Source organism: Solanum stenotomum, chromosome 6 (assembly GCF_019186545.1).
Source record: "Solanum stenotomum isolate F172 chromosome 6, ASM1918654v1, whole genome shotgun sequence".
NCBI classification, from domain to species: Eukaryota; Viridiplantae; Streptophyta; class Magnoliopsida; order Solanales; family Solanaceae; genus Solanum; species Solanum stenotomum.
Genome location: NC_064287.1, coordinates 59,240,190 through 59,266,184, shown reverse-complemented (window position 1 = coordinate 59,266,184; position 25,995 = coordinate 59,240,190). Strand labels below are relative to the sequence as shown.

The 25,995-nt window shown below is 30.6% G+C and overlaps 3 protein-coding genes across 3 annotated transcripts in view; 2 read left to right on the top strand and 1 right to left on the bottom strand.

Moving 5' to 3' along the window:
• The first annotated feature begins 3,808 nt into the window (after window positions 1-3,808).
• LOC125867690 (uncharacterized) lies at window positions 3,809-8,021 on the top strand. Its single transcript, XM_049548255.1, has 6 exons — window positions 3,809-4,065; window positions 5,071-5,120; window positions 6,128-6,260; window positions 6,743-6,849; window positions 6,920-6,968; window positions 7,390-8,021. The coding sequence occupies exons 1-6, from the start codon at window positions 3,882-3,884 to the stop codon at window positions 7,404-7,406; spliced, it is 540 nt and encodes a 179-aa protein (XP_049404212.1). The 5' UTR covers window positions 3,809-3,881; the 3' UTR covers window positions 7,407-8,021.
• Window positions 8,022-11,998: 3,977 nt separating this feature from the next.
• LOC125868995 (probable membrane-associated kinase regulator 4) lies at window positions 11,999-13,087 on the bottom strand. Its single transcript, XM_049549550.1, has one exon. It carries the CDS (start codon window positions 13,085-13,087, stop codon window positions 11,999-12,001), a length of 1,089 nt encoding a protein of 362 aa, XP_049405507.1.
• Window positions 12,438-25,995, top strand: part of LOC125868316 (serine/arginine-rich splicing factor RS2Z32-like) — a 79,648-nt gene continuing 66,090 nt past the window's right edge. The window contains exon 1 of the mRNA XM_049548971.1: window positions 12,438-12,442. The gene's annotated coding sequence lies outside the window, so the exon portion shown is untranslated. The remainder of the gene's footprint in view (window positions 12,443-25,995) is intronic.

Here is a 25,995-nt window from a genome sequence, read left to right as displayed (position 1 = left end):
TATTACTGCTAATTATTTTAATTTTTCTTCTTCTTACCTATTAATTGTTTTTCACAACCTTCCACATTCCTTGTGATTTTCACAATATTTGATTTATCTTCATTAAATGATTTATCGTAAATACTTCTGCACATGCATATTTTTTGAAAGTGTAATAATTTTTTGGAAAACTGAAAAGTTAGTCCAACTAAACTGACTTGATATATTTATTGTTTACTATTAATGTAAACTCATGGAAAAAAAACTCACATATATGGATTTGTGAAAGGTTATTAATCCAAAACTCAACGTGTAGTAATTCATATTTTAAGGTGGAGTGATTTGGATAGCAGAACAAGAAATTGTTGTACTAGTAAGAATTTTCACTAACTCAATTATTTATAATTTTTTATTTTTATCTTCTTTTTTTTTTGTGAAGAACATATAAATTGTTACCAAATATGTAGGTCACTGTTTTTATCTTTATATTTTGCTACTTTTGTTCCTTGTTGCTTGTATTTCGCTGGATGCTCTTAGCATATTTTATTTTTAATTTTCTTGTCACTTTTAGCCTTTAACCAATCAGTTCTCTAACTAAAAGTTCAGGCTAAAAAAATATTTTCATTGCACGGATATTTTCATATGTCAAAATGAAATTTCTATCAATTAGGAGTATAAACTTTGTTCTAATAAGAAAGTACATTTATCATTATTTCTAATGATTTTATATAAATTAGTATGGGATACGCGTGCAACACACGTGTCCAAAACTAGAATTATAAAAAGTAGGAAGCTTTAAAACGCAAAATTGAATTACCATTTTTTCCTACACTAAATTATAATATTATAGATCATTTAATTAATCATTAAATAATAAATCATGTATCATATTACAAGTGGAAAGACCCTAAATGAAAAGTTACATTACAATCATTAATATCATATTTTTGCATTTTTTTCACCATTTTTATAAATATTTACTGCCTTAATGGCTTAATAAAATCCTCACACCATAAATGTTGAAGTAAATTCCACGTAGCTATATCTCTAAGACAAAAGGCCAAATAACCACTTAATACCACATATAATACTAATTAAATTGGTTTGCATTTAAACACAATTAAGATTTTATTTTCTTTTGCATTATCTTTTTCAGTGGACAAGGAAGCATTTACGTGTAAATTATTATAGTTAGACAAATATATCTCAAATCTTATATAAAAAAACACATTTTAAAGAAATATTGTATTCTTTTACATCATAGAGTAACATGTATGCATGTTTAATATAAAGTAACTATTATAAATAGTATCAAAACTAAATTTATATTTCAACTCTGCAAATATTAAATCCATTTTGGATGCAAGTGTAAGGAGATTAAAATATAAGATTCATTATCTTTAGAAATTTATATTTTTTGATATACTTTAATATCTATTTTTATCATCTAGCATATCAGTTGAAATTGTATAGAAGATTTTTATACCAACTAATAGGAATATACGTGCAACACACGTAATCAAAACTAGTATGTAAAAAAGACTCAGAAAGTTATCAGTTTCTATGCTATCTACCACTTTGTGTATTGAAGTGACAACCTTAATGGATAAATCCTATGTAAACTACATGTATGTTAAACACATTCGAAATTTTGAGCTGAAAGTTTATCAGAAACAACCTCCCTATCTCATAAAGGTGGGGTAAAGCCTACCTACATTCTATCCTTTACAAGACGCTATTTGTGAGATTGCATCGAATTTAACGGAGAGTTTTTGTCATGAGAACAGAAAGTGGTAACAACTTCTCTCATTTGGTCACGAACATCAAATATGCTATACACAAGAATCTTTTTGAAATAAATAATTATAAACTTGTTGATGAAAGGCTTCAACACATGATTCATTAACCTCATGAAAGTGCTAGGGGCATTGGTTAGGCCAAAAGGCATAACAAGCCACTCATATAGACCAAAATTTGGTCTAAGAATCACACAAGTAAAAAATTGACAAAGCAAGTATATCCGAATGCAAAGTCAAAATAAAGAAATTTAATGCTCTGAATTCAAATTATGTCATATAAATTGGGATAAAGGAATTAATACTTATCAAAGTTTCAGTAAGTATGTCTCGGTCCCAAATAAGTCGGTGTTTGGTTATATTTAGGGGTGTTCATGGTTCGATTTGGATAAGTTATTAGTTAAAATTAAAACCAAACCAATTTATATCGGTTTTTAAATTTCTAAAACCAAACTAAATAAAAAAAATAACCGTCGGTTTGGTTAGGTTTTTTCGGTTCGAAAGTAATAAGTTTGTTGAGGACATACGCATCTCAATAGACACAAACACTTAGTACATGAATAATTCACAAATAAGCTATTAGATGAACAAAGTGATTCATCCAATGTACCAAGTTTCAGAAACTAAAAAAATTCATTGTCAATAGCATAGAGTTGGTTCAATATTCTGGAGATCTCAACATCTCATCAATAGACTTTTCAATAAAATTACACCTTAAAATATTGAGAAATTACTTCTCAAAAAAAAAAACAACCAATATTTCATAGTCAAAACTAATCAATTACCATCTTCTTTAGCTTGAGCTTTAAATTATTCAATGTTGTGTTAGAAAATTTAATAAAGAACAGAGAAAGTGTGATCTTTAAAGTAATGAATATTGAGAGATTTAGACTTGAGGTTTTAATAGTTTGGCTAAAATTTAAATGTTGGTCTTCAGAAAATAGTAAAATTACAGACTTAAGTTAATTAAAATTTATCAAAATACTTATATTTTATTTATAAATAATTATAAAATTTATATATATAACTTTTCAGTTCGGTTTGATTATTTTTGCGGTTTAATTTTTAGTTAAACCAAAACCAAACCAAATAATATCAATTTTTTTTAAAGGAAACTTCTATATAATAGCAAACTATTAATTCAAATTAAATGCTATAAACATAGTTTGATTTAATTGTACCCTATAGCAAACTATTGCTATTTTTGCTTCTCTCCCTGGTGGAATCTCGCTCACCACTCTCGTTTTGGTGGTAGTCTCGCTCGCCTCTCTCGCTTTTATATAAACACAAATGTATAAAATATGTTTGTGTTTATATAAAGCGAGAGAAAATTGTGTATATACATATATTTTCGTTCCCTTCTCTCCCTCTCCCAAATCTCGCTCGCCACTCTCCTAGATTTCGCTCGCCACTCCGACTCGCCTCTCTTATTTTATACAAACACAAATGTATACATTGCGTTTGTGTTTGTATAAAGCGAGAGAAAATTGTATATACAAATGCAAATGCATATATTTTCGTCCTATACACTTATGATTATACAAATACAATCTTCCCCTACCCAGTTTTCTTTTGTCTTTCTCTCTTTCTCGCTTTTTATAAATACAGACTATACAATTGATCTTTTGTATATGTATACCGAAACAAATTATACAACTGTTTTCTTTTGTATATGTATAGCGAATAATACAATTGCTTTCTTTGTATATGCATAACGAATTATACAACTGCTTTCTTTGTATATGTATAGTGAATTATACATATTTATGTTTGCTATGGAGCGCAATTATGCAAACTATAACTATAACATACAAATATGATTTTTATATTTGCTATATGTAAAAGTTGCTCTTTTTTTAATCAGTTTGATTCGAATAGTGGTTTGACTTGATTTTATAACCATAACCATGAACAATCCTAGTTATATTGTTATCAATTAAAATTATTGAAAATTTTGATACAAAAGAAATGTCAAACATTTTGAATTTTGAAAAAGTTGGGTAGTATAAATACAGAAATAGATGAAGTTCCCAATTTTTTTCCAAATGTAAAGCAAGTTCAAAAGGAAAAATTGAGCATAAGAGTTCACTTGCTAAGGCTTCGAGGATGGTACGCGTACACGTGAAGCACGGCGACGGCGCCGGAGAGTTTCTCTACGACACTGAAACGACTTCAAAAATTGATGAAATCGCCAAAGACATTATCGAAATTGCGAATTTTCAATCGAAGATTCAATGCTTCGCCGTCGAATTCGAGCCTCATCTCTCTAAGCTTCAACGCGATCCTAAAGGTATTTACAATCAAAATTTCTAGTAATGTCGAATAATGATTTATTAGTCAAAGTTGTTTATAGCTTTTGCTTCGGAAAATTAACTGTTGAAATTCGAGCTTTATGTCTAAGCTTCGAGGCAATCTTAGAGTTTTTTACCATCAAAATGCTAGTAATGTCGAAATAGCCATGATTAGTTGGAGTAGTTATAGCTTTCGATTGGGAATTTGAGGGTTGAAATTTGAGCTCTACCTCTCTAAGCTTCAAGGCGATCCTAAAGGTACAATCAAAATTTCTAGTGATGTCGAAACAATGATTTATTAGTCGAAGTTGTTTATAGCTTTTGCTTCGGAAAATTAACGATTGAAATTCGAGCTTTATCTCTAAGCTTCAAGGCAATCTTAGAGGTTTTTACAATCAAAATGCTAGTAATGTCGAAATAACCATTGATTAATTGGAATAGTTGAAGTTTTCGATTGGGAATTTAAGGGTTGAAATTTGAGCTCTACCTCTCTAAGCTTCAAGGGGATCCTAGATGTATTTCCAATCAAATGCTAGTAATTTTGAAATAATGATTGATTAGTTGAAGTAGTTATAGCCTGCGATTGAAAAATCGAAGGTTGAAATTCGAGCTTTATCTCTCTAAGCTTCAAGGCTATCCTAGAGGTTTTTACAATCAAAATGCTAGTAATATCAAAATAATCATTGATTAGTTGAAGTTGTTTATAGCTTTTGATCGGGAAATCAACAGCTGAAATTTGAATCTTCTCTCTAAGCTTCAAGTCGATCCTAGAGGTATTTACAATCAAAATGCTAGTGTTGTCGAAATAATCATTGATTAGTTGAAGTATTTATAGCTTTCGATCAGGAAATTGAAGGTTGAAATTCAAGCCTTATCTCTTTAAGCTTCAAGTCGATCCTGAAGGTTTTTACAATCATAAATGCTATTAGTGTCATATATACTCATGATTATCAGTTGAACTTATTAGTATTACTTTTGCTTAACTGTTAAAATTGCCAATGCAGCTATGCCTCTCGTGAGAGCTCTCTCTGAAGCTACGTCATATGCTTCAAAGGTCTGTTTCTGCATGCTTTGTCATTTGCTGAAATGATATTTATGTAATCAGGATAGTAATATCATGATGTTTTTTTAGTTTGAGCAAATTATAGATTTAGGTGAGCAAATACTGACGATGTTATTGTGGATGACATATTTGTTACCCCTCTGCACTATTCATATGTGTGTTTAAAAATGTAAGACACCACATAATTGTCGTTTATAATGTGCTGTGTTCGGCCAGCTTACACTCACTGAATAAAAAACTGAGTACTGGCCAACATGCATATGCTGAGTGATTCTTTCCGCCAAGGCTTGGATTCCATTAATTATATTTTCATAAATCGTTCACCATTTCCAAGCACCCAAGGTTGTAGCCTAGTGGTCAATGTAGTGGGTTGAGAATCATGAGGTGTCAAGTTCAAATTCCAGCAGAGACAAAAAACACTGGGTGATTTCTTTGCATGTGTCATAGTATTTCGAAACAAAGGTTTAAATCCCAGCAAAGAATTAACATCGATGACTATGCATCTAGTCACACACTATCATAATATGAAACAAAGGGAGTTTGTGCAATGAGATGAGTTTATTCCTCCTCTTAGCATATCTTGTAGTTTATTTCTTTGTTGCTCGGACTCTTCAAAAATGTCAACGGGTGCGTGTTGGATTTTCCAAAGATAGTGTATTTTTGGAGATTCCGACACGGACGTGGCATTTAAAGTGAAGAGTCCGCGCAACTTAGGTTTATTTCTTTACATACAAAGCAGAGATTGATGTAAGGAAACAACTAATAAATGAAGCAAACGAACAAATGAAGCAGAAAGTCTAGATGGCTGATCATCTTTGACAATGCAACAAATATTTAACTAGTTTTGTGCTCGACACTGTCTTAAGGATAAGAAACATGTAAAGGTTTTGAAGATTTTAATTTAGTCTTGCAAAAGATGTTTTTGCATCCTTGCATTTGGTGGTTCAAATGATGTATGATAGGTTCCTTTGATCTCTGTCCGTTGAAATGGATTACAGGATCAGGTTAAACATAACAAGCCTCTATCACTTTATGTGCTACGAGATCACACAAGAAGCATTGAGAAGGAATTTTTGGTAACGTATTCAGTAATGGGATTGTCAAATTCGGATTTACAGCAGTTCTTGTCAGGTATGTTCATAATCACTTATGTCAGCTTCCTGTCTCTTATATGCTTTCGTTCAATATATAGAAGTTCAGGACAAACATTCATGTTTGATATTTTATGAGTATATAGTAACAGCGACCTTATTTCAAGTTCCATAATTACATGTTATTGTTGGTAAGGAGACATAATCATTTGAGGCTGCAAATATGCTTTTAACAACAAGTTCTGAAAGAGATGCAGTTGCTTGTTTATTTTCCTATGACAAAATCAGTTTGATGACAAACTTTTAGATACTTACCCTTTTCATCCAAAAATTTAAAAACATTAAAGATTCTGAACCACTTGATTGTTTGATCTCTGGGCAAATGAAAGTGAAGCCATTTAAAAGTGAACAAGTGAATATTGCAATTCTTTATTATGGTTTCCACTTGATATTTGGCCTGCAAGTTTTTTAAAGTGAAACTCAAAACAATCAGCAATCATGGATGAATATATGATTCTACAGACTTGCAAATCCTTGAAGGAAACACAGTGCAACTTTTATGGGCAGGAAAAGAGCTCACCAGAGGGAAAAAATTGTGCGACTTTATAGGAAGAAATGAGAAGACAAAGGTACAGTTTTTTTTTTCTCCACTTCACAAGAATATATCAGTACACTTAACACTCTACCGGCTGGTGGCAGATCGTAATCAGGCTGCAGTCACCTATTCCACCTCCTGCATCACTTTCTGGTACTTTCTTTTCCTTATTAGAATGATTTTTTTATTTTTTTTGGGTATAATACATAAACAGACACTTAAACTTGACATAAACTTGACATCAACTGGAAAGTAAGTATGCCAACTTTGAGCATGCACATCTAGATACGTCAACTCGTCTTCATCAATTGAACATTTAATGATCATCTAGACATCTCCAAAACATGTTAGCATCGGGTGTCCATGAGACATGGCGGGGACGAGTTGGATTGTTTAGTTGTCAATTGAGACCAAGTTGAAGTGTCTAGATGTGCATTAAGTGCTTACTTGCTCGTTGAGGCCAAGTTTGAGTGTCTATTTATGTATTATTCCTTTTTTTTGACATTTTTGTTTTCTGCACCTTTTTTTGCCACACATAAAAAGAAAACTTCATAGTTATTATTTTATTTTGAAGGTGGAGAAAAATCTTGAAATAAAATGATGTCGTCTGGTCTTTGAATGACTTTTAAATCGGGAAACACACTCCTCTTGAATGACCTTTGCATTCTTCCTGTCTGAGCTGCAAAGATTTGTGACTTATTGGGATTCAACTGCCTGCTAGTTGACTGCATATTACTGCACAACAACAACATACCCAGTATAATCCCATAAAGTAGGGTTTGGAGAGGGTAGAATGTACGCAGACCTTACCCTACTGCATATTAATGTTGAACGAAAACTATTTATGTACCCCTTGCATCTCAACTACAACTAGTATCCCGAGGATTCTAAAGCTTAATACGCTACAAGTCAAACTCGGTGAATCCACTCACTAAATCATCTATGCAAATTTGTACCCGAATGCATATTGCTTTCGGAGTTTCTTCTTCCAAACGGTGTTTTATTTCGACTAGTTATGTCTGATTCCTTATCTTTATACTGTTGTAGTTTATGCTCATCATCTTGCCTAGTTTGATGTTCATATTATGAAAAGTGCAATGCAAATGATTTGAGCTTGTAGTTCTTTCAATTGTTTGGGACTGAGTCGTTGTAGTTGTAGTTGTTCTTTTGATTCATCTAATGGTCCTACTTCTTGGACAAACAAGGAATAGTATAGATGTGTGGACCAATAAATTGTACTAATGCTTGATGAACTAGAAAGGACTAACATGAGTGAAATAATATCATAGCAATGCTTTGATATTCCCCGGAGACATGAACCAAAAATAATGTTTTGATTTTTCACTAAAATACCTTAATGGGCACCCAAAGATGTGGCCTAGTAGTCAATGAAGTGGGTTGAGAACCATGAAGTCTCAGGTTCAAATCCCAACAGAGATAAAAATACTAGGTGATTTCTCCCCATTTGCTTTGGTGGACTAAGTTACTTGGTACCTGGTGCTGCTGGGAGGTGACAGGTATCCCGAGGAATTAGTCAAGTGGGAGAGTTGGCCCGGACATTACAATTTTATTTTTAAAAAAAAAAACCTTAATTGCCGGAAGAGGTGGTTGTATCCATATTGAATATTGAGTTCAATTATATAACAAACCAATCCCATTTTTTGAGTTCACAATTAAGAAAATAGATTTTGCTTCAATCTCAAACTAGTGGAGCCAGCTATATAATAATCCTATATATTCATTGTCTGATTTAGGTTCATTCCAACATTATTCAGAGAACTCCTCATAAAAAGGCAGGTCGGTGCACTAAACTCCCGCTATATGTTGGGTTTGGGGAAAGGCCAACCCATAAGGGTCTATTGTACGCAGCCTTGCCCTGAATTTCTGTCAGAGACTATTTTCACAGTTTGAACCCATGACCTCCTGATCATATGACAATAATTTTATCTGATATAGTTACGACAACCTACCGTCGTCCTCTTTAATTTGTGGTCGGAGTTAGTTGAAAAAACACTCACACACATGAGGTGTATACACTAGCTGATGCTGTCCCCTAAATGCACCTTTATGACTAGCAATAGTCAATTAAAATAGTCTCACTTCGACTTATTGCTTAATTCTGGTAAATTAATGTAGTTTAGTTTTTTTTTTTTATGTAGTTTAGTATAAGTACTCGGTGTGGGTGATTTTTTCCAGAATTAGTTATGCTTTATAAGTTCTTACTTAGGTGAAAACTCTTTACTCCCGCTATTTCTTTTTTCAACCTGCTTTGAAATGTTTTTTCTGAGCTGAGGGTCTATCTTAAACCTCTCTATATCTTTCAAGGTAGGGGTAAGGTTCGCGTAACCCTCCCCAAACCCCACTTGTGGGAATTCACTGGGTATGTCATTGTTGTTGTTGTACTTAGGGAGAAAGCTTTAATACTCCAAAAATGTTGCCTCACTCGTGTCTCCATAAATGCACCAATTTTAGAGGATTTGACACGCTCGACCTTTTTGAAGAGTTTGAGCAACATGGTGGGCCGGGAAGTTCCATATGTCATCCTCTGGTAAATGAAAGGATGATATAAAAAATATTTTTAATTCTTACTTTGCTTTTACAAGTGTCTTGAAAACTAGAAATTAGTGGTGAATGCTAAATCTAATAACTTTGACTGTACAAAACATACAGAAAAAAGGAGAAAAAGGAGCTTAGTAGACAACTTTTAGTTAACTTTTTTGGTATTTGATTCTCTAAACACTGAGAGAAATTGGTGGGGAGAAAGTGTTTGTTGTAATATGCTTATCAGTGTATTCCTAAGTGCTCAACATAATCAATGAATCTTTACAACAATGTTTATTTTGAATCTAATTTTTGTCAAAAATGTGGCTAACATCTTCACTTGGTTTAAGGGCTCTTATACCCATTTGAAATTCAAAAGATGATTTTCTTTTCCTCTAAAAGGAACATTAAAGTATGTATTTTTTTTTTCCTAATACTGTTAGAAAAGTTGTTTATAAAATTCTGGCCTTCCTTGTTCTCAAGGATTTGGTCTATTGATATGGTCATAAAAGCCTGATGTGTGCATGTGGATGAGGTGCATGTCACGGATTCAAATCTTGATATTAAGCGGAGAAGGGTGAAGAGGTAGATTCATTATCCACCTAGTTTCCACCCATACGTAGTACCAAGTTGTTCCGGGATTTGGGTTTTCCTCACTATAAATAAATATGGCGGGGAAAACCCAAATTGATATGAATGGGAGATGCTGCTAAAACAAGTTTTTCTCGGTAAGGATAGATACAAAGTCACTCGACTAAAATGAGAGTGAACAACCATAATCTTACACCCTAAAATTATACGGAGGAATGACTTGAAAGAGACAATAACCAAATTACAACCACAAATCACAATAAAAACAAAGTAATTCCACAAGTGAATTCGGAAAGAGTAGAATGTATGAAAAACACAAAAAAATATTGAATCCAAATATTTAAAAATCGTACCAAACTGACCAATAAACAATTCTATAAGTCTCCTCCTAAGTATAAATAAAAGAAGTGCTCCTTAAACTTATTGATTGGAACCATTTATTTATTTAGCCTTAAAGTGAGTTAATATAATAACATAATCTAATGCATCAGCTATTCTTGAGTGCCACACAAGTGGGGTTTTTGCAATCAAAATTAATGATTATTTTTGGTATTTTCTTTTATTAGAGTGACCTCACTATAATATTTTATTTTATGATGAATCAGAATTTTCCCTCAATAAATAAAAAGATTTGCTATCATTAGTCTGTGATGATAAGAGATAGTAGTATATATTAAACAAAAAGTTATTATACACGAGAAATAAAGAGCATAAGTATTCAATATTAATAGAAAAGAAAATTCAATATGTAATACTTTTGATTTGTTACCAAAAATTATTTAGTGACGTTAAGGCAATAATGTAAAAATTTAGTGAGCATATATGAAATTAACCTCCTTAAAATATAAAGTTAGAAAATACTTGACTCAAATTAAGCAAAGTGACCCAGTATAAAGGGAATCATGTATGATAAAATAAATAATTATTGATGTACTTTAAGGACCATTAAACCACTATCTTTTTTCTGCCTTCATTGATTCTTATTCTAAATAAAATCATCATTAGCTTCATTAATTTACACATTAAACTAATAGCACTAGCAAATTTATTACTTCAACTTAGGCTTGAAGCTTTGTAATAGTTTTAATATGTAGCAGTCAAAAGACAAATTCATCCAACAAGGATACTCTATTTAATTTTTGCATAATGCTCAAAATAGCTCTTTATTAGTTCATCATGAAGAGTATTGTTTTTGTTTAATCATTTGGTATTCAAACTTTACTTGACCGACTAATTCGAATTAGCGCCATGTAGGGCCAGTCTAAAGGGGAAGCCTTTTTTACCTGAAGTTCCTCCATTCCTCGGGCTCGAACCAAGGACTTTGGTTAAATTTGGAGGAATCTCAAAATCCCATCCATCTCCCCGTAGTTCTTGTCTATGTTGCTGACATTGTCACACTCGTGTCAGATCCTCCAAAATGGATAGCTTTAGGAGGATCTGACACACATCTAACGACATTTTGAAGAGTCCGAGCAACATAGGTTCTTGATGGTAGAATAATTCCTTAATTAATGATATGCAACTCTCTATTTGTCATTTGTAAATGATCACCTAGAGAAAATGACTCTTTGCATGAAGTAGTTCATTCAAGGTTTAAATTCCAGTAAAGACAAACAAGACTAGGTGATTTCTTTTGATTTTCTAAGGTTTCATAGTCAGAGTTATTCGATACGTGTACTAGTAGCAACTAACACGTACTCGGTGGAATAATGTACCAGAAAAACCTTCATTTGGCATTTATCACAAATTTTCTAACAGAGTTATGCTCTGGAAAGCCAAGTATTGCTAATCTACATAGAGGCTTATTACACAAAATTGTGAAAGAAAGAAGCAATCATATAATAAGATAACTTAAAAGTTATTTTCATTTCAATTCCTCCAGTAAAAGAAGAAACGATTACAAGAAAAAACCCTAGGTGATTTCTTTCCGTCTGCCCTAGCCTTGATAGACAGAGTTGCCTGATGTCTGTTGCTGGTGGAAGGTGACAGGTATCTCGTGCAATTAGTCGAGGTGCATGTAAGCCACAATTATCATTAAAAAAAGGAAAAGATTATCCCCTGCAGAGTCCAGGTCTTTCTTGTTCTTCAGTGAACACTTTAGAAGCTGACAATGAACAAACTCCAATGTCAGTTATTGTCTTTCTAGCTTGCTGAGAGTTTTTGCAATGAGCAATTGCTGCTTGAATTGAGTTCTCTATATCTGAATATGAATTGTTGTTTCTCTTGAAGAAGTGCATTTCTTGAAATTCATTCGAATTATTCGAGCTTGAAGCTGACAAGGAGCCAGAAGTTGACGATGAAAATGAAGACGAAGATGATTTAGTTGTCGAAAATCTTTTAATAGCTCCTGAGAATGACCTTCTATGTCGACCTCTGATATCTTGATCGCGATCATTTTCTTTTTTGACCCCTTTTGAATTTGCACCACCTCTATGAATTTGCCCAAATGGTTCTTTCTTACCTTCTTTAGCTATTGGAAAAGGCCCTTTTTCGATGTTTCTTGAAGCAGCTGCAGAGTACTCGTTCGAGCAACCAGATTTGGAAAAGAAAGACTTGAGATAAGAGCGCGAAGACTTAAGTTTAGAACCAAACGTGGAATTCTTTATTTGCTTGAGTTTCTTAGCCCATGACCTTTTTGTATTCTCATCGTCTGCTGGAAATACATTGTTTGCATCAGCTGAATACTCGAACATGTATTCTTCCGGATTGAGTTCCCTGCTAACTTGACAAGACTCAACGGGAGAGATATTACATGATTCAAATGGAGTGTTATTACTCGTAGGAGTATTAGTAGTGGTTGTGAACAAAGGAGTACTAAAAGACTCATCAAAAACATCGTTTTTTCGAGTTCCATGAACATGTTTAATAGGATTTTGAAGTAATTTCTCTACCATTTGTGTTGTACCAAAAGGGAGGTGAAGTGGGAGAAGTTTTCCATTATGGAATAATTCATCAGCTGGTGAAGTTGTTGTGTCTTTATCAATAGAATTTGGAAACATTTGGAATTCAAATTCTCTAGCTTGAGAAGGGGAATTTGTGAATTGTGAAAATATGTTTGAATTTGAACTTACTTCCATGTCTATATAATCTTCTTCTTCAACTACATTGTCACACGAACGACGAATTTCTGCATATTCCATGGTGTTTTTCACTTTGTGTTTGTGAGTTTTTGGAAGTGTAAGTTGAGTTTTTAAGAGCAAATGCAGGGGAAGAGGACCATTTTATAAAGAGGATGGATGTGTAGCTTTTTATTTTTTAAAAAATGGCTTGTAAATAAAGTGATATTATGCATATTTTAAATGATCCCAAATATGAAATTTAGTACATAAAGGGGAAAATTGTTTATATTGTTATACATTTCTTAATTCTTATAATACTTCTTTTAGTCTCATTTTCCACTTGCCCTTTTATTTTTGGGTAATGCTAGTGCCCAGGTCAGCTTGAGGATACCTCGACTACTTCATCTGTTATTTTCCTCCTTTTATTTATCCTATTGGACTTATACTTTTTTGTAGTTGATAGTGATTTATGTGCGTAGAAATAATGTCTACTGGTCACTTTTTGGCTCTGTCTTTCAAAAATAAACATTGTCATAAAATTTCAAATTCCATAGATGAAGTTCTGTGCCGATATCCCGGAGTTTCACTTGTGAATTTCGAAACTTTATAACAACGACTATTTTTCGATTACATGTGAATTTTGAAACTCTATGGCAGCGACTATTTTTCTATTACAAGGGTTGAAAAGTGGGTATTTGTGAATTTTACCCCCTAGGTGCAAGCACATAACTTGAGCTAGATATATAGTTTGAATAATTTTAAAGAATACATACTTATAGTAAGTTCACACTCATTGTCTTAAAAGAGTAGTTAGGTAGTGATAGTACTCAAGATCTATTGATTTAAAGTTCTAAATTCAATGAATGTCTTTCTATTTCTCTAATTGTTAAGAAAAATAATCTCAATGAATCATTTGATAGTTATGGAGATTTATTATCAAATTACTACCCAATAATGATTTCTCATTTTTGTGTTATGTGTCCCCCACCAAACTCATTGCTTATATCATTTTGGACATAAATTCATGTACTTCATGAACATGTCTTCAAATTTGATAATTTTCCTAATAAAACAAAGGTAGGTAAGTCAAATTAGAGATATATTTTTCTTACTTTGCTCTAATGTCTAGTTGTCAAATTAACTTGGATCATATTAGTCCATCATTAAATCATTAACATTGCCAGCTTTTTATAATCGAGAAATCCGTTTGGTGTCAATCCTAAATTTTCTGTTGCTCTTGTTGTTATTGGTCTCACCTATCAATACACCACCTCAACAGCTAAAACTCTCTAACCTTTTCTATCTATCTTTAACCAACTACAACTCTACTATCCTTCTCTACTTAAATACCACGTTTAGCTCACATGATGTAAGTACGTCATAAGTCCCTCAACATTTGTCACTTGAACTAAACCACAATGCACTAATTAATCAATGGTAAGAGTTGTCGTTATATAACTAAGAGATCACTCAGGCCGTAAAAACAAAGTAGAATTGTTTCATGTATAGTGAAAACTTTGTGCACCAAGCTATATACAAACTTAATGAACTTTGACATTTAACCCCATTTCATTTCTCAAAAAAAAATAAAAATTTAACACAATTTTCATCATTTTTTTCCTGTAAACGAGAATGTGGGATTTTGTGTGCATGTCACTTTAGCTAAAACAGTTATTTACTTTAGAGAAAGCTCAATAAAAATAGATATAATAATACTTGGAGCTCACGAACCACTTTGCTTTGCCTAGTTTCATGCTTTTTTTTTTACTGGATTCCAGGAGCTTTATTTTTAACTTTATCTTACTGTCTTTATCAAGAAAATTTTAAAAAATGTCACTTCACCATAGTATATATATATGCTCTTTCACCTAAATTTGTTCACTTGTCTGTGTCTTTTCAATATAGATAATAATTAATGCACAAAATCAAGAAAGAACATTATAAAAAACAAGAGTTTATGGTCACAAACACATCTGAACTCGTCTTTTTCAATATCAGTTGTTCTCTTTTCTTATCAGGACTATCACCGATTGTTCTATTTTCATACTTGAACTATCATCATTTATGTATTAAAATACACTTAGTTGCGTAGATGATGATAGTTCAAAAAAAGAAGAAGATTGAAATGATAGTTGGATTAATTAGCTTCTCGAGATGTGTTTTAATACATAGATGTGTTTTCATCTTTAATTATCAGTTGTTTCATTTTCCTACTTAAACTATCACCATTGATCTATGTGCTAAAACACACCTAGTTGCATAGATGATGATAGTTTATCTAAAAAAAGAAAAAACTGATAGTTGACCTAATCAAATCCAAGATGTGTTTTAATACATAAATGGTATTCCCCCCATCTCATTTTGTCATGTGACACTTTTCGAATTTCGAAATTCAAACAAGTTTATCTTTTTTTCATAAATGTTTTAAACATTTTGAATTATTAATTATTGTTACTTATAGCACTTTTTACGTAGTTTACAAATATATAAATTTCATTTCAAAAAAATTGAAGATTCCATACGTAAACTCCCGATCAAACTTAAACTGTTCAACTCTCGAAAAATGAAAAGTGTCACATAAATTGGGACTGAGGGAGTAATATAGTAATTATCTGCGTTTTTTTTTCAATATAGATATTAATTTATGTACAAAATCATGAAAATAATATTAAAAAAGAATTAAACAATGAATAATTAGATTGTTGACATTGAACTACTAATAAACAAAACAAAGAAACAAGAAAACACACGATCCGACAGTTTATGGTGGAGGAAAGAAAGGTTGGAACTCGAGAGACTCTTTCTTTAGTTCTTTTCAAGTTGAAACTTCCCCACTCTCATTATAAAATTTTGTATATTATATAAATAATTATAATATACTTGTACAGTGTTTGGTATATGATATCTATGTAATTAATTAATAAAATAATATGTTGAGTTAAGCTGGTTATATTACTCTGGTAGTTTCTTGCCCTTTGATTTTTATTATTTTTTATATTTTGATTATTGTATTATTTTTTTTGTAGTTACGTTACTACTCCTTCTTTCAGACTGCTTTATCATGTTTTCTATAGTATTTTGTCATGACTTCTTTTCACTTTCGTCACTTTTTTTCTGAACAACTTTGTATTGTTTTTCCTTGAAATGGGGTCTATCGGAAATAGCATCTCTGCTTTTCAAGGTAGGATAAGGTTTGCGTACACTTTACCCTCTTCAGACACATTCTTTCATAAGGCCTCATAATTAATAGTATCGATACAACGTATATGATACTTTACAATCTTCTTAGCTATCAATGTGAGACTTTATTCATACATCAAATTATAACAATCTTTCCATCAAACCTAGTTTCATGTGACATACATTACCATATTCCATGGGTTAATTTTCGAGATTCATTGTATACCATCGATGTGACCAAACATTTATAAACATTAGAGCTCAAAGCTAGCTTATTCTCATACGTGTGTGTCTTCAAACTACCTTCAACACGGTAAACGTCGTAAATAAAGCTCCACACCATCTCTCTGTCATCTACATATTCATTTAGTCAAATTATTGGCTCTAACATCAGTTGTTGAGCTACGTCAATAAAAAAGAACTCTTATAACATAATGCAATATTGTCCGCTTTAGGTCAAATTGCAGGGTTTTTTTTTCTTCAGAAAGTATCACACCACTAAGAATATATCCACACATCGCATGCATATGTTTTCAATTTTTCCACTAGTAATATGAGACTTTTTTCGTACATACGTCCAAATAGAATGCCATATTTTGATCTAACTTAACTTATACATAAAACTATATATTATTTTTATATGGGATAGAATGTGAGATAAGAATTTATATTTTAATGATATCATAAATAGTATCTACACATAGAATCATTGCTCTCAAATTGCACATAAGTTGCCTCTGAGAACACCAAGGGGCACAACTTTTTTTTTTTTCTCCATTCCAAGATAGACAGAAAAGGAAGTGAAAGAGCAATTACAGGCACAATTTGGATAAATATATGACCCACCAATAACAGAAATTCTGGATGTTGTTGTTCCAATTTTTCATGTCAAAAATAACAAAAAAATATTTAGAGACTTTTTTCATAGTTGAAACAATGAGGGCCTTCATTGTTGGATATCTTTTCTTCACTAGGAGCAAAGTTGATAGGCATCTTCTTAGGCTTAACAACCTCAAAATATGCACATTTAGCTAGTCATTTTCACCAAAAAAAAAAAGTTGCACCGTATATAAAGACGGGTTCAGAATTTAAAATTTATGGGTTATTAAAACGATCTGGAGTTAATATTATACAATAATAATTGAGTTTATAATTGAATACTTATAGATATTTAGTGAATTTGGTATTGTATATATGTATACAGAGTATATATGAGCAAAAGCTAATGAGTTCTCGTAAAGTTTATGCATTCTTGAAACAATCTCAAGTTAATAGACTAATAATAATTGAGTTTAAAGTTAAATATTAAAAAAAATTCTTATTATACACTAAGTTAATAGATGTGTTTGTATATTGCCTTTTATCACTTAACTAAGGTTTATTAACGTGCCTTCCCACCTTATTAAATCACTTAACGATAATAATTTAATTTATTCGATTTCGATTTGATGTAAATACCAGTTATATATATGACCCACCAATAGCATAAATTCTGGATAATGGTTTCAAGTTTTCATGTGAAAAATATTTAGAGACATTTCATAGTTGAAAACAGAGAGGGCCTTCACTGTTGGATATCTTCCTTCACCAATAGCAGAATTTAAAGTTTTTTATGATTTTTTAAAAGCGATCTCAAGATGATATACAATAATAATTGAGCTTATAATCACATATCTATAGATATTTAGTAAATATTCTATTATGTATATATTACTATGAGCAAAAGTTATTGAGTTCTAATGAACATGTAGGTTGTACTCTAGATTTGTCACTGTAACATGCTAGGGGTGGATCTAAATCATATATTGTATGTGTTCATGGAAATTCAGTAACTTTTTCGTAAAGACCCTATAATTAAAAAAATTATTAAATATGAACTCAATAATTATTATATATTGATCAAATTTTGCTTAATTATATCAAATACTTCTTGACTTTGATCATTTAAAAAATCAGATTCTTGAAAAATATCATGGTAACATTTATCAACTACTCCACTTATGATTTTTTTTTAAAAAAATATTCAAGATCCTCTGTTCTAAACAAGTTGGGATTAGCTATATAATCGGCCTTGTAATATCTCTAAAGTGTTGATGATATATGACCCACCACTAGCAGATATTCTGGATAATATTGTTCCAATTTTTCTTGTAAAAAAACAACAAAAATATTTAGTGACTTTAATAGTTGAAACAGTGAGGGCCTTCATTGTTGGATATCCCCCATGCAATAAGAGCAAAGTTGATAGACACCTTCTTAATCTTAACAACCTCAAAATATGCACGTTTGGCTAGTCATTTTCACCAAAAAAAAGTTACATTTTATACGAAGACGGATTCAAAATTTAAAGTTTATGGGCTTTTACGATGTTTTCAAGTTAATATACAATAATAATTGAACTTATATGGTTGAATATGTATAGATATTTAGCGAATTTCTTAGTATATAGATATATATAAGATATGAGAGAAAGCTATTGAGTTCTCGTGAACCTGTTGGTCACTTTGTTGTATTCTAGATCAGCCACTGTCAGAGGCCAGGGGCGGATCTAGAGCATAATGTATATACGAGTTCACGGGAATCTAATAGTTTTTTTCTTCATATATACTATGTATTTCTCTTTAAAAATTCATAATATTTATAAATATATGACTGTGAAATCCAATTTTTATTGTATATTAACCTGAAGTTGGTGTAGGAGAGCCTATAAACTTAATTCAAATTCTAAATCTACTCTGACAGAGGCAAATTTCAAGTTTATGTGTTCCTGCGATAACCTCAAGTTAACTATCAATGAATCATTTGATAGTTAGAGACATTCCCTAGGATATCTTCCTTCATCACTAGGAGAAACGTTGAAAGACAATTACACTGTATTTATATAAGCCGATTCAGAATTTGAAATTTATGAATTCTTATAACGATATCATGTACTCTAGATTTTTCATTGCAAGAGGTTAGGGGCGGATCTAGATCGTATATCATATGTGTCTATGGGAATTTCGTAGTTTTTTCGTAAATACCCTATATATATAATCAAAAAATTTACAAAATATTTAAATGTGAATTCAATTATTATTGTATATTAACTTGAAGTCGTGGTAGGTATTGATCAAATTACTTTGCTAAATTGTATCAGATTAATACTTCATGACTTTGATCATTTAGAAACTCAAATTCTTGAAAAATAACATTTATCAACTAATACTCCAGTTATGAAATTAAAAACAATCAATTTAGATGAAAAAAATAATCTATTTATGCATATGGTATTGATTTGAAATGAAAGTTTCATACATTGCACCCGGCTTTATCAAACCTTCATAAAACGCATTCAACTAATGCGATTTATGAAGCTTTGATAAATCGGCTATATCGAGTAAAAAAATAACTTTTTGATGCATAAACGTTGTTACATATTAAATCGTATTATGTTGTGTTGTATTGGATCTTCTATAATAATATTTCACTATAACAACAATATTTTTATAAAATCGATCTATATCATGTTATCTGATATTATATGTTCTCTATATATAATAACATTTCGCTACAACAACCAAAAAATATCGAGAAAATCAATATAACAGAAATTTAACTATACACTAAAATATCAATTTCCCAAAAAATACTACTCAACCACTAACTTAAAATCTTGGATTTGGATCTTATTTTAAGTCCATCCAATTCTTGTACACTTTATTTATCCAGAAGCATAAGAGGCCATGGACAATGATTTAGCCATCCAAAAGACAAGACAACTTTCCAACTTATAAAATTTTGGACCATATATTAATTCTGTTTAATGCATTAGAAAAAAATTAATTAAATTGATCCACATATATCCTTGTCTTGTTCACACCATAACCTTTAATTTATAGCAAGCACTAAAAAGTCCCTTTTATTCTATGGACCTTTCATCCCACATTAGAGCAACCCAACGACATAAGTCCAACAATAAGGATCGTTAAAGGGAAAACGTTTTTTACCAAGGATTTTTTTTTATTCTTAGAGCTCGACCTTTCAAATTTTGTATTTGGAAGGGTTTCTTTTTCAACGCAATATTCGGTATTCCTTCACTTTCTTAGTTGAAGAAAATTAGAATCATGAAAAAATATGACTTTCTGAAGTAATAACTATTAATTAATTAAGTGATACATCTGAAAAACCAACCATTTAATCTAGTTAAGGATGAAGAGGTCAATATATCTAGCCAACCATTGGTGAAGCTAGGGGACGGAGCGCAAGGGGGATGATCAATAATTTCGATTTTTGAGAAGCATTATGATCGTCCAATAAGAATCGGGGATCTACAAGCATGAGTACTCACGCGCACATTATACCCTATCTATAAGATTGATGTTTATTCATGTATACTCGATGTTAAATGTCCTTGATCTTTTTGTGTATTTACTATTTTATATTTTGAATTTTCTTAATGAAATTTCAAATCCATCACTGCACCAAAGACTAGAAAAATGGTTTACAAAAATAAATAAACATCTAATCCGACCCATTGAATATAAGTTGGATAACTGACCATTTAAAAATGGATCGAATATGAATATATTATCCACTAAAATAAATATCTAGATATATAATATATGGATATCAATGTTATAAATATCTACTTTGTTTTCTTGTTATTTTTCATTAATTCCTTATTAGTGGTATTAGTATTTATTTTTTCTTCCTCCTCCTTTCTTATGCTTCTTATTATTACTTGTTGTTACTTTGTTTCGGCTATCATATTATTTATTGATTCTATCTGTATCTTTTATTATATTCTCTCTTTCCTTCTTGTTTTGTTATGTCTTACTTGAGACGAAGATTAATTGAAAATAATTTATCTATCTTCATAAAGGATGATAAGGCTACGTACGTACACACTATCCTCCCCAAATATTACTTGTAGAATTTCACTAAATATATTATTATTATTATTGTTCTTTTTCATGAGTTCTTATTTTTTAGAAATCTAAACTTATTTTGGTTTTTAGCTTGTATCATCACCCCTGACCATAAATAATACTAATATCCCTATTATTCGTTAGTTAATTCATTTTTCATCCATATTAAATATGAATAAATCAAATATTTATTCATTTTTATTTTACTCATTTTTAAACCATTCATATTCGATCCTATCCGTCTATTTACCACTACTAACTACATCCAACCACAACCCTCAAGGTGGAAGAATGCTTATTTCTAAGGAATTGAAAATAATGATAATTTTGTGGATTTCAATATATATATTTGTTGGATTGAAGTTACAGTCATGAGTCAATAAAATGCATTATCTATATAATTAATTAATTAAGAACTTGCACATCACTTTTGTCTTAACTCAATTAATTAAGAAAACAAAACAAAGTACTTATAATTATTATCTTCAAGAATCAAATGGATGTTTGAGAAATTAAAGTTTCTATCTTAACTCAGATTTACTAGATTACCTCTTTGAGAGTACATATTTAAATGTTTTAACTTGATTTCAACTGACAATTAAATACTAAAACTCGTTCTCACTGAATCTAGTGAACATCCAGTGTATCTAGTGGATACATAATGTTGTTGTGACACATGAATTTGAAGATGGCTAGATGATTACTTTGTAAGATGGAATTTCAATCTATGATACGATGGAGACGAGTTGAGGTGTTTAGTATTTAATTGTCAATTGAAATCAAGTTAAATTTCTAGCTATATTTCCTAATTCATTCTACTATAAACACATAAAATGGAAAGAAAAAAGAAAGCTTATAGAACTCATTGGTAATTAGTACCCAAAGAAGTAAAGGAGATTCAATATTTACTGTCTAAACATAAAAATAATTTTAATTCTGTATATATTATGTAATTTTTCAAAGAAGATTTATATGAACCCCTTATCTTTACCTAGTTCCGATCCGCCCCTACTCAAGAATGCAGTGAAAAAAATGAAATTTCACCATTCTTAATTTGAGATCTCGAGTTTGAGTTGTGAAAATGGAAAATTTCTTTATAAAGACCACATCACTATCTAAATTAATATATTTGACATGAATTTAAATTAGTCAAATCAATATACTTCGAATTAATAATAAATATTTCACAAAATAAATGCATGGTGCTCTTAAGCTAGCTGGACTCTATACTTACATGGTCAATGTAGGTGGCTATTCAGGTTTTCAACATATTTAGTGAGAGTAGTTTACTTCTTTAATAGTTGGTACACCAAATTAATATGCTTCCCTAACCACTTCAATTTTTGTTACTAACATTTATTTCAATGACCATCTAGTACTGTAATTCACTGATCTGATTAATTTTGATTCACATTTTATATCACATAAATTTCTATTTTCAAGGTTTGCATTTATAATCTCAAAGTATAATATTCAATGGCCAAACAGCCTGTTGCTGATTTTAAGTTAAAAGAAAATATTTGACGTTTTCTTTTTAATTTAAATCTCAACAATGAACGTTCTTGATCAAAATTAGTTCCATCCGTTACGAATATTGGATAGAACCTTCATTGCCTACTTGTGGACATGAAACAATAATCTTTGCTTAATGAGTGAATTGGTCACATACCATATCCCTTGGTGATCGTGTCACTAAAATTATGTGGTTATTAAAGTATCTTTATAGCGGATACGGATTAGCTAGATGTATATATCGCGAATCGTATTTACATTCAAAGTATTTTGTTACACTTGAATCACATTCGAAAAAAATGCACATCACCTAGATCATATTATCAACCTATTGATTTTTAATACGCTGTCAAATTCAATTTATGCGATATAGTTTGATTGAGTANAATTAATTAAAAACTTGTGCGTTTGTCTTAACTCAATTAATTAAGAAAACAAAACAAAGTACTTAATTATTATCTTCAAGAATCAAATGGATGTTTCTGAGAAATTAAAGTTTCTATCTTAACTCAAATTTACTAGATTACCTTCTTTGAGAGTACATATTAGATGTTTTAACTTGATTTCAACTGACACTTAAATACTAAAACTCGTTCTCACTGAATCTAGTGAACATCCAATGTATCTAGTGGATACACAATGTTGTTGTGACACATGAATTTGAAGATGTCTAGATAATACTTCGTAAGATAGAATATTCAATTCATGACACGATGGAGACGAGTTGAGGTGTTTAGTATTTAATTGTCAATTGAAACCAAATTAAATTTCTAGCTATATTTCCTAATTCAATCTACTATAAACACAGAAAATGGAAAGAAAAAAAAAGCTTCTAGAACTCATTGGTAATTAGTAGAGAGAAAGTCCAAAATAGTCCCTCATCTTTGGGTTAAGACTCAAAGTCATCGTTGAGGAGCACTAATAGTCCCTCATGTTTGCAATATTGGTGCACTTTTGGTCCTCTCCTAAACTTTTGCCTATTTTTTAACATTAATTTTGTTTATAATTTTATGTAAGGAATGTCTCATTGTCTTTTTATATATTTAGTAGAAATAATAACTCTATGTGAGAGAAGGTGAGAAGAAGAACACCTTGTTCTGTTCAGTATAAATATCACTGCAACTAAACTAAAAATATTTTAACGTATGACATTGCAAGAAAAGAAAAATTTGTACTATTATACGTGAAATCGTTGTGATGAACGTCTCGACTTTACCTGCAATAAGATTTCTACTAAACAAAATAAGATGTTTTTCTTCTCACAATCTCTCACTTGGATATTTCTACTAAATATATAAAATGACGATTAAACATTCCATACATTAATTATGAATAAAATCAATGTTAAAAAATATGCAAAATTTTGAAGGAGCACCAAAGTGCACCAATATTACAAACATAAGGAACTATTAATGCTCCATGTGAAAACTCAAGGATGACTTTGAGTCTTAACCCAAAGATGATGGACTATTTTGGGCCTTTCTCCTAATTAGTACCCAAAGAAAAGTAAAGGAGATTCAATATTTACTTTATAAACATAAAAATAATTTTAATTTTGTATATATAATGTAATTTTTTGTCGAAGAAGATTCATATGAACCTCTTATCTTTACCTAGCTCCGCCGTTACTCAAGAATGTAGTGAAAAGAATGAAATTTCACCACTCTTAATTTGAGATCTCGAGTTTGAATCGTGAGAATGAAAATTTTCTTTATAAAAACCACTTTACTACCTAAATTAATATATTTAACATGAATTTAAATTAATCAAATCAATATACTTCTAATCAATAATAAATATTTCTCAAAATAAATGCATGGTGCTCTTAAGCTAGCTGGACCCTATACTTACATGGTCAATGTAGGTGGCTATTCAGGTTTTCAACATATTTAGTGAGAGTAGTTTACTTCTTTAATAGTTGGTACACCAAATTAATATGCTTCCCTAACCACTTCAATTTTTGTTACTAACATTTATTTCAATGACCATCTAGTACTGTAATTCACTGATCTGATTAATTTTGATTCACATTTTATATCACATAAATTTCTATTTTCAAGGTTTGCATTTATAATCTCAAAGTATAATATTCAATGGCCAAACAGCCTGTTGCTGATTTTAAGTTAAAAGAAAATATTTGACGTTTTCTTTTTAATTTAAATCTCAACAATGAACGTTCTTGATCAAAATTAGTTCCATCCGTTACGAATATTGGATAGAACCTTCATTGCCTACTTGTGGACATGAAACAATAATCTTTGCTTAATGAGTGAATTGGTCACATACCATATCCCTTGGTGATCGTGTCACTAAAATTATGTGGTTATTAAAGTATCTTTATAGCGGATACGGATTAGCTAGATGTATATATCGCGAATCATATTTACATTTAAAGTATTTTGTTACACTTGAATCACCTTCGAAAAAAATGCACATCACCTAGATCATATTATCAACCTATTGATTGTTAATACGCTGTCAAATTCAATTTATGCGATATAGTTTGATTGAGTTTACGGAGTTTAAGTAAGAGGAAGTAAGTGTTTGGAAGTTGTGATCATAAACATGACACAAATCCTATGTGAATATATAATAGTGTTATTAGGAGTAAAATAAGAAGTTTAGAATTAATATTTAAATATAAACATTTTTTTAATGATGATAGACTTATAATAAAAATATTGTGACACTCAAGTATGCTAATCAAATAAAAATGTAGTTAAGATTGGATAATCATATAATTTAAAAAAAAAGCAAAATATCAAATGAATTATGCTAAGAATAATAATAGGTATTATGTCAACATAATTAAAATAGATTCCCAAATCAACCAAACACTAAAAAAATCAAGAATTATTTAAAATTCTCAATTTATAAATGTGAAGTTTCTAAATTCAAGCAACATTGCAAAAGAAACAAAATACACGCAAATCAATTTTTCTTTTAAGTCATTTGTCCATATTAATAAATGACAAAAAATACAAATGAATTTAAATAACCACTTGTTATTATATGTTGCTATCAATTAGTTGTTTGAATTTTCTCTTTTGTGTATAAATAAACGCGTTTTAGTCGCATCAAAACAAGGACATATTAGCATATGGTCCATCTCCATTTATTTATCTCGAAATTGAAATATCGAGCATAATTTCATAAACGATCATTTTATTTTTACTAATTTAACGAAAAAATAATTCAGTTATGTCTATGCATCAAAGGTAATGACAACATAAATTAGAGCCTAGGTTGCCAAACTTTCTTACATAATATCGGATCCACGTGACACTATCTAAAAAATAAATATTTCATTTTTCGATATCAAAATTAAAATTAAAATTTTTAACTAGAGGATTCTACGTCTAAAAGTAAGTCAACATGTTCAATTAA